General features: G+C 41.0%; 1 protein-coding gene across 2 annotated transcripts in view; it reads right to left on the bottom strand.

Annotated features, from left to right (window-relative positions):
* Nucleotides 1–17,042, bottom strand: part of URB1 (URB1 ribosome biogenesis factor) — a 71,255-nt gene that overhangs the window by 20,143 nt on the left and 34,070 nt on the right. For both annotated transcript variants that reach the window (XM_073362312.1, XM_073362303.1), the window contains 9 exons: nucleotides 15,433–15,657; nucleotides 14,694–14,873; nucleotides 11,675–12,530; nucleotides 7,974–8,178; nucleotides 6,867–7,050; nucleotides 3,910–3,968; nucleotides 2,977–3,170; nucleotides 1,269–1,379; nucleotides 1,123–1,186 (listed from right to left, as the gene is read on the bottom strand). In XM_073362312.1, the coding sequence (XP_073218413.1) occupies nucleotides 1,123–1,186; nucleotides 1,269–1,379; nucleotides 2,977–3,170; nucleotides 3,910–3,968; nucleotides 6,867–7,050; nucleotides 7,974–8,178; nucleotides 11,675–12,530; nucleotides 14,694–14,873; nucleotides 15,433–15,657 (2,078 nt within the window). The remainder of the gene's footprint in view (nucleotides 1–1,122; nucleotides 1,187–1,268; nucleotides 1,380–2,976; nucleotides 3,171–3,909; nucleotides 3,969–6,866; nucleotides 7,051–7,973; nucleotides 8,179–11,674; nucleotides 12,531–14,693; nucleotides 14,874–15,432; nucleotides 15,658–17,042) is intronic.

The following is a 17,042-nucleotide window of genomic DNA, read 5'->3' as shown; positions in this document are numbered from 1 at the left end:
TGAATCCCACTCTCAAGCATGTTCCTTGCATTGGTCTGTCTTTCCTGCATGCCGGGGCAGGGACCATGTCTATCTAAGTGTCTGACTACCAATTTACTTCAGAGTGCAATATTAAAGTGTTGTTTCTCACCTATAATGATCTAGATGGTTTACAGTACTAGGTACCTTAGAGGCCACTCTTTGCCCCTGTGATAACACAGCAGCTGACAGGCAGGAGACTAGTGGCAGGGTCCTTGACTCTGGAACTTCTGTCCTTACTTCACCTGAGTTCAAATATGCTGACCCTCAGGACAGGTGACAAGGCTTATCTGTTCCCACAGGCTTTTCCATGGGTGGGATGGGGTAGAGTAGGTGAGAAAAAGGAGAGTCTTTGACTTGGTCTACACTAAAATGTTAGGCTGACCCAGATACATCGCTCAGGGGTGTGAAAAATCCACAAACGTGAGCGACGTAGTTAAACCAACCTAACCCCTCTGTGTAGACAGTGCTAGGTTGACAGAAGAATTCTTCCCATCGACGTAGCTACCACCCCTCTCAGGGAGACGGAGTAGCCACAGAGACAGGAGAGCCCCTCCTGTCAGATTAGGTAGCGTCTACACTGAAGTGTTGCAGCTGTGCCGCTGTAGCATTTCAAGTATAGACAAGCCCTTAGTTTGTTGGAGATGGGAGGCGAGGGGGCTGGACATAGGTTGAATCTGTACTTTGTATGCACTTTGTTAGCAATGCTTATGCAGGTGAAATGATAGAAAGGTGCATTGAAAATAAACAGAATGAATAAGCAGCAAAATGCTAAAGGCAGCAGAGCCATTATAACTGCAAAGTGGGCTGGCTGAGCAGCAGACCAAGGACTAAAAGAACTGGGAGACAAAGCAATCCTTTCACCCCCCAGTGTGGTCCTCTCTACACCAGTGTAGTGGCACGAGGGGGAGCTGAAATGCTGTTCTGCACCTGCTCTGTGAATAGTGCCCAGGTTCTATTAATCCAGCACCGTGCACCAACATCAATTTATTCCCATCCTGAGTTTTGGTCCTCAATTAAAAAAAAGGTGCCAAGTGTATATTAACTTTCAGATTGCTTATATAGCACATATGCTAGCAAAACAAAAGGCGGCAATCAACTTACCTAAAGTTGATAAGACTTAGATCATTCTTCTCATATAACTGAAGAAGCAGTAATATTTTCTGATCTAAAAAAATCAGTAAGACATACATTAAGAATTTTAAAAAAAGATCCAATAGAAAATATCTTTAACAGTCCAATACACTTACCGACACCACTCAGTGTTGCACCATAGGATCCTAGTAACACAGCAAAGTGGCTGCTCTCACAGACTGAGGGATCGAGTTTCACTATAGTTGACAATACATCCACTAATGCCTCTGAAACAAATACGAAATTTTATTTTTAGTTTTTGCATTCTCTATCAGATGGTAGCCAGAGAGAGAACATTTAAACAAACACCTTAAGACTTTGCATTAATATTTACACTTGTGACACAACATAGGCAAAACATTTCTCTATCAGTGCTGTAGGCCACATAGGATACAGTAGCTTCAACTTGAACAACCTCTGTAGAAGCCAGCCTGGTATTTACCATCCTATCTAGGTATTTACACAGACTCCATCACTGCAAGATCTGATTGGATAACAAATTTTAGTGAATTTATCCTGTGACATACAGAAGTGTTACCATCCCCATTTTACAGATGAGGAGCTAATGCCCAAATAAATTAAGGACAAACTTGCCCAAGGACAAACAGGAAGTCAGAGGCAAAGCTGGGAATTGGACCCACATGTTTTGAGTTGCAGTCCATTGCCTGAGCCAAAAGCCCATCCTTTCTCCCCTACCTGCCATCCACATCATAAATCAAAGCAAAACAGTAACAACCTCTTCATGAGAGTTAGAGAAAGATAGAGGTATAGATGAATGAACTCATGACAGTAAACTTCTGAATTATTGAGGCTAGCTTTTTTGAAAGAGCCAGTCTCCTTGTCCTATGGAAATACTGTCTAACTGACAAATGCATGGAATAACGGATATACTTTCATGAAAAATATAGGCAATCCCTTCCTCCTACTGCATCACTGGAGCTTTCTCATCTTGTCAGGCATTTAAAAGCCTTGAAGTTTGTCTAGATTTTGCTCATGACTATCAGTGTTGGCAGTACACATTTGTCATCAACCTGTTCTACTTAGAATTTCATCATCATCTCATACATAGCAATTTTTATCAATTTATCTCAAAGTTCTTTAAAAAGGGCAGCTACATGTTATTCCCATTTTACAGTTGGAGAAACTGAAGGGCAGAGCAGGTAAGTGATTTGCCCAAGGTCACAGAGCAACTCAGCTGCAATGCCAAGGATAGAACCCAGGACTCCTGACTCCCAGCCCAATACTCTATCCATTAGACCTTGCTACCTCCTTCAGGTTAGGACTGAACTAGATTCCTCATAGGAGGATTGTTCTATCAAATACACAAGCTAAGAAATTAAAAATTGAAATACAACCAGCAAAGAGCAATATTAAATCCTCTATATCAACACAGATACCTATTTTTAAATTAACGTCTCTTATGTAAGCAATTGCTTAAATAAATACTTAGCCAAATAATATTTCTACCTCCTTGATCTAATCTACATCAAGGTCAAAATTCTGGTCCTACTGAAATCAATGGCAAACTTCCAGTGACTCCAGTGAAGCCAGGATTTCACCCCAAGTCTTCATCAGTAAGAAATAATACCGAAGAATGCTTTTAAAAGATATTAATGTTTAAAACTGGCATTCATGAGGAAAAATACAACATTTAAATTCAAGCAGAGGAGAGCAGGCAGGCTTTGAAATGAAATGGTAATAACAATTTGGGAGTTATTTTAGTAGCTTGGTAAATATGTAGATGAGTAGGTAACTGGATGGATGGAAAACAACACTGACAAGACACTATTACTATATATAGCTGAAGAAAAGAAAGAGAGATACCTCTTGTCTGAATCTTCGTGTTATCTTCTTCTCTTGACCTCAGCATGATTGACAAAAATAAAGAGTGCTGCGTGATCATCATGTAAAGCCTGGAGAGCTTGACTAATCTCTGACTAAGCGGGCTCTCTTTTGTGTACAACAATTGCACAGCAGCATTAAGAGTTTTCAGAAATCCATGGTCTCTGTAGCGATACCTTCAAAAACAACGATCAGAGGAAACTCAGATTTCAACCAAAGGCAAATTTGCTATTCAAAATAGTGAAACACAGCATAGAAAGCAAATAAAAAAACATAGCCCAATATTTCATTCAGTTTGTGAACTAGCCACATCTTAAACTTCAGAAGAAAGGACTATTTCAGCCAGAACAGCAATCTGCTCTACAGGCTTTACTACAGGTTAGCATTTCACAAATTTTATATTAAAACCTTCATTTGATAGTAATCCCTCAGCCCTACATTTCTATTTCCACATAAGGTAAGAAGACTCCCCCAAACTATTTATTTCTTCTCATTTCTCTTTTTCATTGGTAAAGGGAAAGTGCCTAATCCTGACTTCATACCAGAGTAAACAAGGAATATTTTAAATTAAAAATCATGGGTTACACTAGTTTAACTAAGAAAGTAGGAGCAGTTCCAGTAATTTGCTACCCCACACTAACTGAAGGCCAAGTCTGGCCTCAGTTGTACATGAAGTCAATGGAGTTGTACTGAAGTGAATGGAGATTGTGCCTATCAATGGGGCTAATCCTAAAAAGTGACTGTCATCCTCAAGTCCCACTGATTTCTGTAGAAGTTGAGGGCACTTAGTACTTTTTAGGATGTGCTTAGTACACTGTAGGATTAGGCCATAACTGATAGGATGTGGCCCAGCAAACATTACAGAGTGCCTATTCCATCTTTGCTCCATCTCAACAGCAATACAAAATTACTTACTTAAGTCCCATTTTCACAAGACTGTGCCAGTCAGCCGGAACCACTTCATTAACAAAATGCTGTATGGGTAGTAAACAACAAGTAGTGATATGTAACATTCAATATGAAGCAGAGCAAAGTTTCCATAGAACATCAAGACCTCAATTTTCTGTTGAACACTTTGGAGCCACGATAGCAGAGTCCAACCAGTTTCAAGGGTTTAAAAAGTACCAAAAGCAAAATACAACTGTTCTGCTTATGTCAAGCCTTAATGCCTTTTTTACTATCTGGTACTCGCTAGTCTTCCCATGTTTCTCAAGCAATGGTCTAAGGCTATGTCTACACTACGGACCTTGCAGCAGCATAGTTGAGCCACTGTAAGGTCTCCCATGTAGCTGCTCTGTGCCGGTGGGAGAGAGCTCTACTGCTGGCATAATTAAACCACTCCTAAGGAGTGGCGGTAGCTATGTCAGCAGGAGAGCGTTTCCTGCCAACATAGTGCTGTCCACACCAGCACAGGGGTGGGTTTTTTTTCACACCCTTGACCAACAGAAGTTTTACCGACAAAAGTGCCAGTGTAGACATAGCCTATGCTGTTACTTTAGATCAGGGATCGGCAACCTTTGGCACGCGGCCCATCAGGGAAACCCGCTGGTGGGCTGGGATGGGTTGTTTACCTGCAGCATCCACAGGTTCAGCCGATCGTAGCTCCCATTGGCCGTGGTTCGCCGTTCCAGGCCAATGGGGGCTACGGGAAGCTATGTGCTGGCTGCCGCTTCCCGCAGCCCCCATTGGCCTGGAACAGTGAATAGCAGCCAGTGGGAGCTGCAATCGGCCAAACCTGCGGACGCTGCAGGTAAACAAACTGTCCTGGCCCGCCAGTGGATTTCCCTGATGGGCCACGTGCCAAAAGTTGCTGATCCCTGCTTTAGATAAACACAAAATTTCAAAGACTCAGAACTATTTCCCTGAGAAATGCAATAATGTAAAAGCAAAACATTTTTAAAGCAAAATTACAGATATGAAGTTGGGACAACATGGCATCTGCAGCCAACTTCTTCCAGAAAGAAACTCCGTGTCAGGGGTGGAGGGGGAAGACTACAGGGTATTCCATCTTCAGCTGCAAAGGAATTTTTCATACCACAGCACTTCAAATATTAATCACACCTTTCGTTTTAAGTTATATGTTCCCTTGCCTAATTACACTGCAAGTATCAGAACCTCCTCTCACCTATTCCTTCTCCCTGGGACCCAAAAGAATAAAGGGCTGATGCTGTGAGGTGCGAGGTGCTCTCCTTTCCCGCTGATGCGTGGGATTTGAGGGTGTTCATCACCTCTTAGAACTGGGCCCTTATTTTTTTTTACAGCTCAGCAAGAAGGAATAGGTGAGATGTTACAATACGTGCAATATAACCGGGCCCTACAAACAGAAGCATAATCCAAATCACATTGGCTAATATGAGACAGCAGCAATTCTGACTTCCTTAGAACAGAAGTTTCTAGCTTGTGTTAATGTAGCAGCCCACCACTGTAATGCAGTACCCATATTTACTACTGTTATGAACTAACACTTCATTTTGCAGGGGGAGGAGGGATCTTTAGTCAATTTAGGTAACAGAACATTACAAAGATACAGTACATTTGAGTTTATCTGTAGATCAGTTGTGGAAAACCTTTAGGTGGGATCTACAGTGGACATGGAGCAGCTATGTAATAATTTTAATGAATACCATGTGTGACAGTCATACAGATACAGTTTAGAACTATGCTGGGTTAGTGGAATGTTTATTATATGCCCGTATTGCTTTAAGTCAATGGGAGCTGTCTCCAGGAAGACGACAATAGCTCCTGGATAAGAACATTCCAGCACACACTTGAAAGACAATGGGGAAAGCTATTAGTTTCCCGGAGGCTACATTCAACTAAGTTGCAAGTCTTGTTTTGCCAGTGCTGGTAGCTAACAGTTAAAAAGTTACATGTTGCCTGCAAAGGGCAGGAGGACAAAAATGTAACAGGATTTCAAGACTTTGTCCCTGAAGTAGAGAGAAGAACTAGTTTGGGGGTTAAGAGAACAGATTATGCCACTTGCCCCGAGGGCTCTGGGGGTGTCTGTAGGAAGTTTAGGCCTACCAGGATCCCAAGTGGAAGTTGGATTGACACCTGGTAAGCTAGATATGCATGTTTTAAGATCTTTTTCTCTGAAATGCTGTAGTTCTAAATAAACAATACTTTGCTTAATAAAGCTGTCCAATCACAAGGTAGCATGGGTCATAGCTCCTAGAGAGAAGTGCACTGCAGGTGCCCACCACAAGTCAGACCTGCTGAGGTAATCATCGTTAGTACCAGAGCCCTGTCTGAGAGTGGGAGAATTGTGTATTTACACCTCAAGAGAAAGGTGATGGCCTGAGAGGAAGTGCACACAAAGAGACCAAAGGGATAACAGGGGCAGTTAGCCCAGTATCTGTAAAAGCATCCTTTCCTTTTACTATTTAGGACCTGATCCTATATTCCTTACACACCTAAAGAAAATCTGAGGTGCCCAAGGAATACATAATTAGGAACTTACCAGGCTGCCACTGAAGTCAACTGGATGATTGTCGTTGACTTCAGTGGGAGCAGATTCATGCACTTTGTAAGAACACTTCTACTTTTACAGCATTTTCTCTCTCTCTCTCTCTCTTTTTAAATACCATCAGGGACTGATCTTGAGAGGTACTGAGCATCTCAAAATCCCACTAACTTCAATGGTAATTGCAAGTGTCCAGCACTTCTCCCAACAAGACCCAAAATTCTTTTGCATTAGGATCTTGCAAGGCCAGTTACATACTGTACAAGCTGCACACAAAATACCAAAGAAACCAAGTGCAACAACTTCATTTACATAATATAAAATATAAAAGCACAATAAATGTTCTACTGCAGTAAGAAAAGTCCATACAATCAAGGTTTAGATTAAAGCAAATGGAAAGGAGTCTCACCAATAACTCTTCTAGCCTCAACAGCATGGAACTCTCTGTTCCTTGGTTGTTTTCTTGTTCTTTACTGATGTTATATGTGGTGATTAACCACTTTATACAGGCTGCCAAGAGGCTTTTCTTCCAGGAGTGCAACTCCTCAGCAGAGTTCTCCAGCACTCTCGATATGGAATCTGCCACAATCCAACTGCAGAAAATTCAAATGTTAGAAGAATGTTTTTGTTTGTGTTAATTTTACCCTGATTTTCTCCACATATTTGTAATCATTTGATTTTATGCATAGGGACACCTAAGCCCCAGATGACCAAAGAATCACTCTCTTCTAAAGCTCATGATAACCATGTAATAAGTTAGTCACCTAGGAATTTACATGGCCAGTTCTTCCCTCATGTTCCCCCAGAGAGAAGTACTGTCACATCTGTTATAAACCCAGCCATCAGCTTAAGCAGGATAGAAAATGTTTCGATCACTTGCCCAAGAACAGAGCTTGTGGAAGTGTACTGGTCAGGAAAGTATTTTTACTGGTCCCAGCTAAGTACTACCAGACCTTAACGCATAAGTCCTTACAATATTTTTTGTCACTATGTTTATTATGCTATTGAATGTTAACTTTAAAAATGGCTCCAAAGTTCCCCAAAGTTTAAATAAAACTTAATATGAGTATCTGTGCTGTGGCTCCCTTTCCCAGCAAGATATGTGAGGCTGTTGTAGCTTTATTCTGCTGTGCTATAAACAGTTTATTTCTAAAGCACACCAATTAAATTAAAATGGAGAAAACACCAGGCTTTGAATTCCTGATATTTCCCCACACACATTTAATATCACTGAACCATTGTACATCTTCATGAATGAGGAATGTTTTATTTAAAGTTTTGGGGGACTTTTGAGATTTTTAAAAATATTTTTAAATGATCTACATAAATTGAAGGATACCTAGGCTTAAAAATACTATCACACTTAGACAGTAGGTTCTTTGAAGCAGGGACTATCATTGTAGATCATGTGTGTGTGTTCATGTACAGTGTCTATAACAATGTTTTATGCAACAAAATGACAATTCCAGGCATTACATTACTTAAAATGCAAAATCTGGAAATAGAACTTGCCTACCTCTCGTAATTTTCTGCTCTCTCAAGAGTTCCAGGTAACTGGTCAATTAGATGAGTTAGTGCTTCAATTTCTGAAGACTGTACCAGCTTGGAAAAAACTTGCAACTTCACGGCTTTGAGTTCTTGCAATGGCTCTGTATCTAGAATTATTTTTGACAGTTCTTTCCACAAAGCTACTCTCAAGACAGGTACAACAGCTGAGGAGACTGTAGGAAGAAAGAGTGCAAAGAGATACAGGGATGTCATTGTGAGCTCTCTCGCAGTGCTCTCAACTCAAACTGCTTTATGTGTTCAACGGAATGATAGAACACAGACTGTGGGCCTATTGTGAGAAAGCGCACACAGTTTGAGACAGTAACAGATCTAGGAAGTGTTTGAAAGACAAACGTTCTGTAAAGTGTCTGGTATCTCTTTCAAACACCCACTAGGCAGAGAAAGCGTTCTCTTCCTCCTCCGGCCCTTCACCAAGCAACACCTCTCTTGAACCTCCTGTAAGCTGGGTCTGCTACTCTACCCCTCCCAGACTCTGTTTGCTGCTGCTGAGGATTCTCCACTATTTTATACCTTTTCCAGAGACAAGCATCCTTCCCCATCGACAGCTACAGCAGGTCTGCCTCTGCTGTTGCCTGTAACCTTCCTTATCAGTAGGAGAATGAAACAGGTATGATCCTGGTTAGTTTAATTGCAGCACCTAATTTTCTGAAATGCCACTGTGACACTGACCAGATTTGTGTCAGTTAATTCTGCTGCTGATTGGGAAAACTCAGAGCAGCAGCAGAGCTACTGGAACTGTCTGAGGTTCAGGAAGGCATCACTGTATTGATTTATATTTGGAAATTTATTTTTCCACCCCCAGGGCTAGCATTTTTTTTTTTTAACATGACAGATAAAATTCTGCTGAAATGGATAGTTTCCAACATTTCACACCCAACCACTAGATCAATAGGGTTTATTCTAAACTGGATAAGTATCTAGACAGATTTTAAGATGTGTTATGCTTTGAACAGCTGTACAGGGCTCAAGAAGAGCCCGGGGCAACTGCAACTAGCAGTGTTCTATTTGAGTCTACGTGGCCCAACTTGGTTGTGGCCCTTTAAGCACTACTGCAATAATAGTCTAAAGAATAATCATAAAATGTCTCTGATTTTCATTATCTGCTGTTCCATTCACGGTGCAGACAGACTGATTCATAGATTTTTAAGTCCAGAAGGCATCACTGTGATCACCCAGTTCAATGTCCTGCATAAACACAGACCACAGAATGTCACTAAAAAGCTCCTGCATGAAGTCCATATTCTGGCTGAGCTTGAGCAATGGTTCTCAAACTGTGGGTTGGCATCCCAAAGTGGGTTGCAATGGGTCTCCAGGGCTGCCGTTAGACTTGTTGGGGCCCAGGACTGAAGCCTGAGCCCCACCACCCGGGGCCAAAGCCTGAGGGCTTCAGCCCTGGGTGGCGGGGGCTCAGGTTACAGGCTTCAGCCCCAGGTGGGGGGGGCCTTTGGGCTTCTGCTTTGTCACCTTCCCCCCTGCCCGGGGCGATGGGGCTTGGGCCCCCCCCCACCCGGGCAGTGGGGCTCAGGCTTCAGTCCCCCCTCTTGGGGTCGTGTAGTAATTTTTGTGTCAGAAGGGGGTCGCAGTGCAATGAAGTGTGAGAACCCCGAAGCCAGAGCATATTCAGTGTTATGGGTCATGTTACTGCATTCGGGATGTAGGTAAATGACTCAACTGTTGCTGGGATTCCTGCTGATTGATGGTACTCATCAGCATGCCTATTAATTTTTGTACTATGCTTTCAATTAACTTATTAGGTTGCCTTTGGGAAATTACTGCTACTATATGATGGAGAGTTACGAGGTTAACTCTGCCAGGCGATGAGAACACAAAGAGGAGCAGGGCCACTTTGCCATCAAAAAGAACAGCAGAAAGCCACAAAATGACCAGAGTGATCAATGTCATTGCACTGCCTTGTCATGAAACACATCTCTCACATACTGAAGCAACACCACAATGCAAAAATGACAATGAAACCTCATGGCTAGGGTGGACTGATTTATTCAAAGTGATTTAAATCACTGATTTTAATCATTATTTAAATCAGCAAGCAGGAAACCTTGATTTAAATCATTTTAAGTGTGTTTTGCATTTGTACTTTTTAAGTTATTTTCCCAAAGAAAAGTTGGTTCTCATTAGTTAGTAACCATTAATACATGCTGATTTGCAACTAAAATTAGTTTTTACAATAAATTTGGTACTACTTTTTGCTAACCAGGGCAAAACACATGTATTTAAGCAACTATATAGCTTAACATACATTTATTTATATTATTAATTTTTATAATTTATTATATTAGAACCTGATGAATGATGCATTTCATATGTACTAGACGATTAATTTTTTACTTGTGATTTTTGTCAAGCTCTGTTCAAGAAACAAAACTGGAATTCTATAAATGCCAAAAACAGAGTTTTCATTTTTATTTTATCAGTTAAATAAAATGACCCTAACTGTGCTGGATATACTGAGAAAAAGTAAAGTTTAATCAAAACAAGTTTTTCATTTAAAACTAACTGGTTTATTAAACAAAGGAATAGTTTTAATATTAAACTATTATCTGTAGTTTGGGAATTGAAGAGACTGCTTCTGGTCGCCATATTATTCAAGATTTTAGAACTAATAGACCTCATCCTCTCACACCTAGTTTTTATTCATAAATTGGAAGAGGAGAACAAGCTTTCCATATTTTTCAACGCCCAATCTGTTTTTTAACTTTGAATGAACTAGTCATTGAACTGAACTAGATGAACACAATGAAGGAAATATTCTCTCTGCACCTGCAGCGCAGGCTACTGCTGTCAAAAGCTGGTTTAGCTCTTCAACACCGCTAGTTCCAGGTGCTCAGCCAATGGCTTCTACCAGTTCAGTGGTTTGATTTTCTTTAAAACTTTGACAGCAAACATGCATTGCTTCTTTTTTTTTTAATTTAATTTAAATTATTTTTAATAGATGATATAGTAAGTTTAGACCTTAACATAGACTGTCCATTTCAAATTCCATTTTAAGGAGGTTTATTTTTAAAAAACAAAAATGGATTTAATTTAAATTTAAAAGAAAATAAGTAATTTTTTAAAATTTCTTTTTAAAAAAGTCATTGATTTTTATCCACCCAGCATATGACACTACACCAAGATTACTTTCTAGCGTTCTACTACTCCATTCAGCACAGTATTTCCTCCCCATCTCACTCTCTGATCAGACAGAGTGCTTCTTTCTTGTCCACCCATTCCTGCGAGATAGGAGCAATGAAAGTTTTCTCCTCTCTGTCTCCCACCTGTCATCTTGAAGAAACAGGGAGCGAGCTCTGGGTCATCTGATTAGAATACCATGTCTATGCTGCCTCTTGTGTCCAGACAGGGAGAGGCCTGCTCCTGTTTATCCATACTTTACTTGCTCTTCATGAGATCAAGCAGAACAAGAAGTGTGCCAATCATATCTTTGGATTCAGTGAGAGCCACAGCGGTGCTCTAAAGAGCCACATGGAACTCACCCAGACCTTAGGCCAGTGTAAGTTTCATTCCCTGAAAATGCTCTTCCCAATGCACCCAATGACAGACACGTCATTTTATCTTAACACTCTGATGAGAACAGTTAAAAATCCCCAGATAATATTTACATCATTAATATTGATCAGTTGTTGGTTTTACCTTTTGATGGCCGTGTAAAGTCATACTGCTCTCTACTCTGCAAATACACGTTGATGAGTGGAAAAAAGATGTCCATATTTTTCTTTAGGTACTTTCCAGTTGCACAATTCAGACACCACAGCTCAAACTGCAGCAGATGAGTCCTACAATGCCGGATCAGCAAAGCCACAATGGCAAGGGCAGTTTCAGTCATGTGATTAAGGCAGTAAACGTGTACATCTACACCAACCGCATGGGCAAAGAGGGGCTCTTGAGAGAGAGCCTGCAGGAAGACTTTTTCCAGATCCTCACTGTTTGACGTTGACAGCAGAGTCCCCACCCCTTTAATGTGCTCTGTTGATAACAGCAGCTCTCCCTGAATGGTCTGTCTTTGGTAGCTTTCTGTGAGGAGCTGCAGCAGTGTCTTCCCATAGAAGCTTAAATGTTTCTCTTTTTTAGGGGAATTTTCAGATTTTTGAATGGTCAGGCTTGCCTCAGGAAGCTGGAGCATGGTTAGTGTGACTTCTTTTAACTGAGCCGCATACATATAAACATGTAACTGCTGCAGAGCCTCCAGCTGCTGGGACTTTTTGGGAGATACCTTGTTCTTTTCTTTTCTTCTGGCCCGTAACTCTTCCAAGACGCTTTTAGTGATGGCTTCAAAATACTTAGATAGCGTGTCTATGTGCTTCATATTTTGCAACATTGGAGCACTCACCTTCAGTAACTGAAGGATGCCATTATTTACATGAGCTGACAGAAGCTTCACCATGACAGGGTTTAAGTTGTGTTGGGGAAGAGAATGCTGCTCTAAAGCCAAGAACCAGGTCTCCAATATAGGATGTTTGAAGATCAACATGAGCATATCTTCTAGCACCTACAACATACACAGTTATGAAGAGATCACAAAAAAGATAAATTATTTTAAATTATCTGCTTCTACTTATAATGCATGTTTACTGAAACCTAATAACCTGTAGTTTTGGACATTAATTGCCTATTACTGGTCAAAAGCATTAATGACATACAGGTACATACAATTATGTTTATCTCAATGTTTATGGTATGGTAAAAAAAAAAAAGCCTTTGTTCTGTGGTTAAAAAAAAAGATTCTAAACATTAAACAATAGCTCAAAAAGTTATTCATCTCAATTTCTATTCTGCTGCTTCTGGGATAAAGCCAAATGCCTTCTCCATTTGTTCACTCAGACAAGCATGATTGAATCTTTCAAAGTCTGTGGCAAAATTTTACACAGACATCAGAATGTCTTAGTCCTAAGTCAAGAGTTTCTCATGTGAGGGAAAAGACACCACTTTACCTATCACAGAACATAACTTTGTACATTTCCATAAGTTTAACTATGTTCCCGGGGAGGTATCACAGGTTTCATCAACTAGATACACGACATTCTAATCTTCTCAAATCCAGGAATCAGATAAAACTAAACACTATGGGGAAAATTCACGCCCCCCTCCACAAAATGTGGGCATTGAAACTTTGTGCCAGGGTTCAAAAGGAAAGGATAAACAGCATTCACTCACTCAATATACAAGTGAGCTGTAGATCTGCAGTGCAGCCCCTTCCACAGCCACTATTCTAGCCTGTGGGTTAGAACAGTAGAGGCCGCTGCCCAGCCACCCACCTGTGTGGTAGTTTAGAGCAGTGGCTCTCAACCTTTCCAGACTACTGTACTCCTTTCAGGAGTCTGATCAGTCTTGCTTACCCCAAGTTTCACCTCACTAAAAAACTATCTGCTTACAAAATCAGACATAAAAATACAAAAGCATCACAGAATACTATTACTGAAAAATTGCTGACATACTCATTTTTACCATATAATTATCAAATAAATCAATTGGAATATAAACATTGTACCTACTCTACACTAAAATGTATCTAAATCAGTCATTGTCTGAATAAAATTTTAGTGTCTACTGACTTTGCTTTTTATGTAGCCTGTTGTAAAACTAGGCAAATATCTAGAGGAGTTGATGTACCACCTGAAAGACCTCTGCATACCCCCGGTTGAGAGCCACTGGTTTAGGGACTCTGGATGCATGTTCTCATAGATCCATTGGTCCCTCTCCCAGACCTCCTTCAATGGCACACCTCTGCATTAATCTATCTGTGCCTGACGCAAAGACCCTTCTGTGGAACACTGTGTATGAAGCCCACTATTCATGTGGCGACAACCCACCTGCATCCCGCCCGTCACCCTGCAGAAAGCTACAGTAGTGCTTCCACTTAGTGTGCAGATCTTGCACAGCCCTTCAGCAAGTGATTGCATGTTTCCCTATCAGACAGGCATCACCTTTAATCTTAATTGAACAACCTAACACGAATAAATACCAGAAAGAGTCAAACCCTCACATTCCACATTAGACTGTAGCATTCACTGAAGCCCCCCTTCTTTCTTCAGCTTCTATCACACTGTGTGTCTCACTAAGAATACAGGTCAGCTCTATGCTAAAAGTTTCAGCTACCAATGACAATTAGTTAATATAGTTTGCACCCGAGAGCCATTTGTCTGTTTTGCCTCAGTAAACAGTTCTCCAAAACTGATGAAAGACTTACTAGAGTCCAATTTAATTGTGCTGACTAATATGGCAGCATTCATTATGAGTATACCAAGGGATTTATACCTACGCTTGGAAGGATTAGATTTTTATCGGTAATTCCTGCTAAAAGTTGATTTCACCATACACACAGAAATTGACATTGATAATAACTGAAATTTACAGATAGGCAAAGTAAAAAGGGAGCTGCTTGAGGTTTGACAATATTTACTTTGTGTACTTTGGCATGTGATATTAACAATTTGTATTTTAAGGGTTATAAAGCTTTAATCTTTTTAATCTCAATGTCTACTGTCATTAAATAATTCTTGTATGACCCTCCCCCTCCATAATTTTGCACATTTGTGAAAATTTAAATCAATAAACATTGAAAAAAAATTGCTTAAAAATAAACATTGATATTATCTCTCAAAATTATACAAAAAAATAAATAAAAATTGAATTCTGCCAAGCCTATTTATACCTTGTCATTTGCAGACTCCACTGTGGCCACAGACTCTAAATCCATAAAGAGATCCGATTCAGTTTGGGCCCCTTCTTGTGTCTGCTGGTTGCACAACTTCATCTGATCACATCGGCACAGCAAGCTGCTCAGCAGGTCCACGTAGAGACCGAGAAGGCGAGGACCAGAACTTTTACTGAGCTGTAAAAGTAAACACACTGGAGGATGAGGAGAAAAGTGTAGGAGGCTGGAAGAAAACTGTGCATGAACAACAGGTTTAAATTAATATCTTCTTAAATTGTAAACTCTTTGGGGCAGGGACCATATACAATGGCTCCCAAAATAGAGGCCGGATCCTGATCAAAGCCTCCGGAGGGCTAAACACAATATTCATGTATTTTAAGGGAAGAAGGAATCATCAGATCATCTAGTGTGCTTCCAACATAATACAGGTCAAAGAATTTAATCACAACTAAAGCATATCCTCCAAACAGGCAACTAGTCTTGATATAAAGACAACAAGAGACGGAAAGAAAGCTGCAATTCATTTGCAGTATATACAACACACCACATTTGTAAAGAATCCTATTGTAAAGGCAGCCAGTCTCAACAACAAGGGATACAATGGTTTACAATCTGGGCCAGATTCCTGAGTTGCTCCCTACCTTCAGTGGGGCTTGTGCACATGGAGAGGCTACTCAACCAAAGTACATTTGCACCACTTCAGCATGCCATACTTAGAACCCAAAGTATTCCTTACACTGCCAAAGTTCTCCACCGTGGTTTTTAGGTATAGCAACACGTGCTTGACTGCTAGCAAAAGCTGCTGAAGTTGGAGCTGGGAAGCTGCCACTCTCAGCTTTGCCTGGACACCATCTTCCAGCAGGACAGTGCCACCTCTCTCAAAGGCATTCTTCAGCAAGGAGGAGAACGAAGAATCTGGTGGTAGGATGGGCTCCCTGCTTATGCATTCAGTTTGTTTCAACTGTTGAAAATAGAAGTAATACGGAGAGGAAAAAAAGTCAGAATGTGTATGTCAAACTCTTAGGGCCAAATTGTGCTCTGCATCTAGGCTGGGACGATTCCCATTGCATTAAGGCACATAACCAAGCAGAGAATCATTCTCTCAGGGCCCAGCCCTGCAACCACAGTGCAATACTGCTGTACTGTTATCAGAGCATACAGATCAATGCTAGCCGAAGGCTTCTATCCAAGTGTCCCTCATAGGCTCTCTGGCTGGCTGAGGGAGCAACACTGCAGCTTCTATCATGGATGGCCTGCGTACTCCTAACCCCCGCTCCTATCTAGCCCTGCATCTCAATCACTGTCACACCAGCTGCTCCTGTTTGGAGGAGACGGGAAGCACCCACAACCATTCTCCTCCTTGCCCTTGCAGGGATGCTCCTCATCCACCTGCCTCCCCATTTGGGGAAGGGACACTCACACTACTACTGCCTGCTCCGAAAGGAATCTGAAATAATTAAACTTAATTACATATTAGGAGTTATAAACATTATTTATTCACACCAGTATGACACCTGCAATAGTTCTAACTAACACAGAACAAATAAATAACAAATCCATTTAAAAAGCAAAAATGCAAAAATCTGTTTTTAGCAGGATCTGAACTCGCAGCAGCCTAGCACTCCTGGCGGGCACCACAGGGCTGCCTGGAATTGCAGGCACTCCCTTCACAGGGTCTTGGCTGATCTGCTCATGCCATGACAGGAGCTGCGGTGATGCTCTCACTGGGGAAGAAAGATTGCCCAATGGTTAGGGCACTAGCCTTGGACTCTGGAGACCGACTTTACATCCTTGCTCCACCAAAGACTTCCTGTGTGACCTCTGGCAACTCCCTTAGTTTCTCTATGCCTCAGCTCCCCATCTGTAAAATGGACAGTTCCCTTCCTTCCAGGGGCCTTGTGAGGATAAATACATTAAAGATTGTGACATGCTCAGATACGACTGCAGTGAGGGCCACAAGTGCCATAGATAGATAATAAGATGGCCATTGTCAAGGTATTACAGCTATTTCCCTACTTTTTTTTGACACCCAGGCCACTGGTGCATGTAAGTAACTTTCCTGCCACTTGCTAAACATGATTCTGCATATAAATTATTGTTGCAATTCAATAAGAAGTTGCTGCTAATGTAAAAGTAATTAAGGATTCAATTAACAGTTCGACCCTGCACCAGCTAAAACGTATTTGCACCTCATTTAAAAGTCTCCAACACCCTTCAATCCAGTAAGGTTCTGCAACACGTTAGAAAACGAGGATGCCTAAACTTGAGTTTGGAAGATAAAAGCCTAGATGTACTGCAGAGTGGAAATGAAAGCCTTCTACTATCTACTGGTCTTTTAACAACCCT

Source organism: Lepidochelys kempii, chromosome 1 (genome assembly GCF_965140285.1).
Source record: "Lepidochelys kempii isolate rLepKem1 chromosome 1, rLepKem1.hap1, whole genome shotgun sequence".
Taxonomy (NCBI): Eukaryota; Metazoa; Chordata; order Testudines; family Cheloniidae; genus Lepidochelys; species Lepidochelys kempii.
Note: the sequence above shows the minus strand (reverse complement) of the source record. Positions and strands in the feature narration are given on the sequence as shown.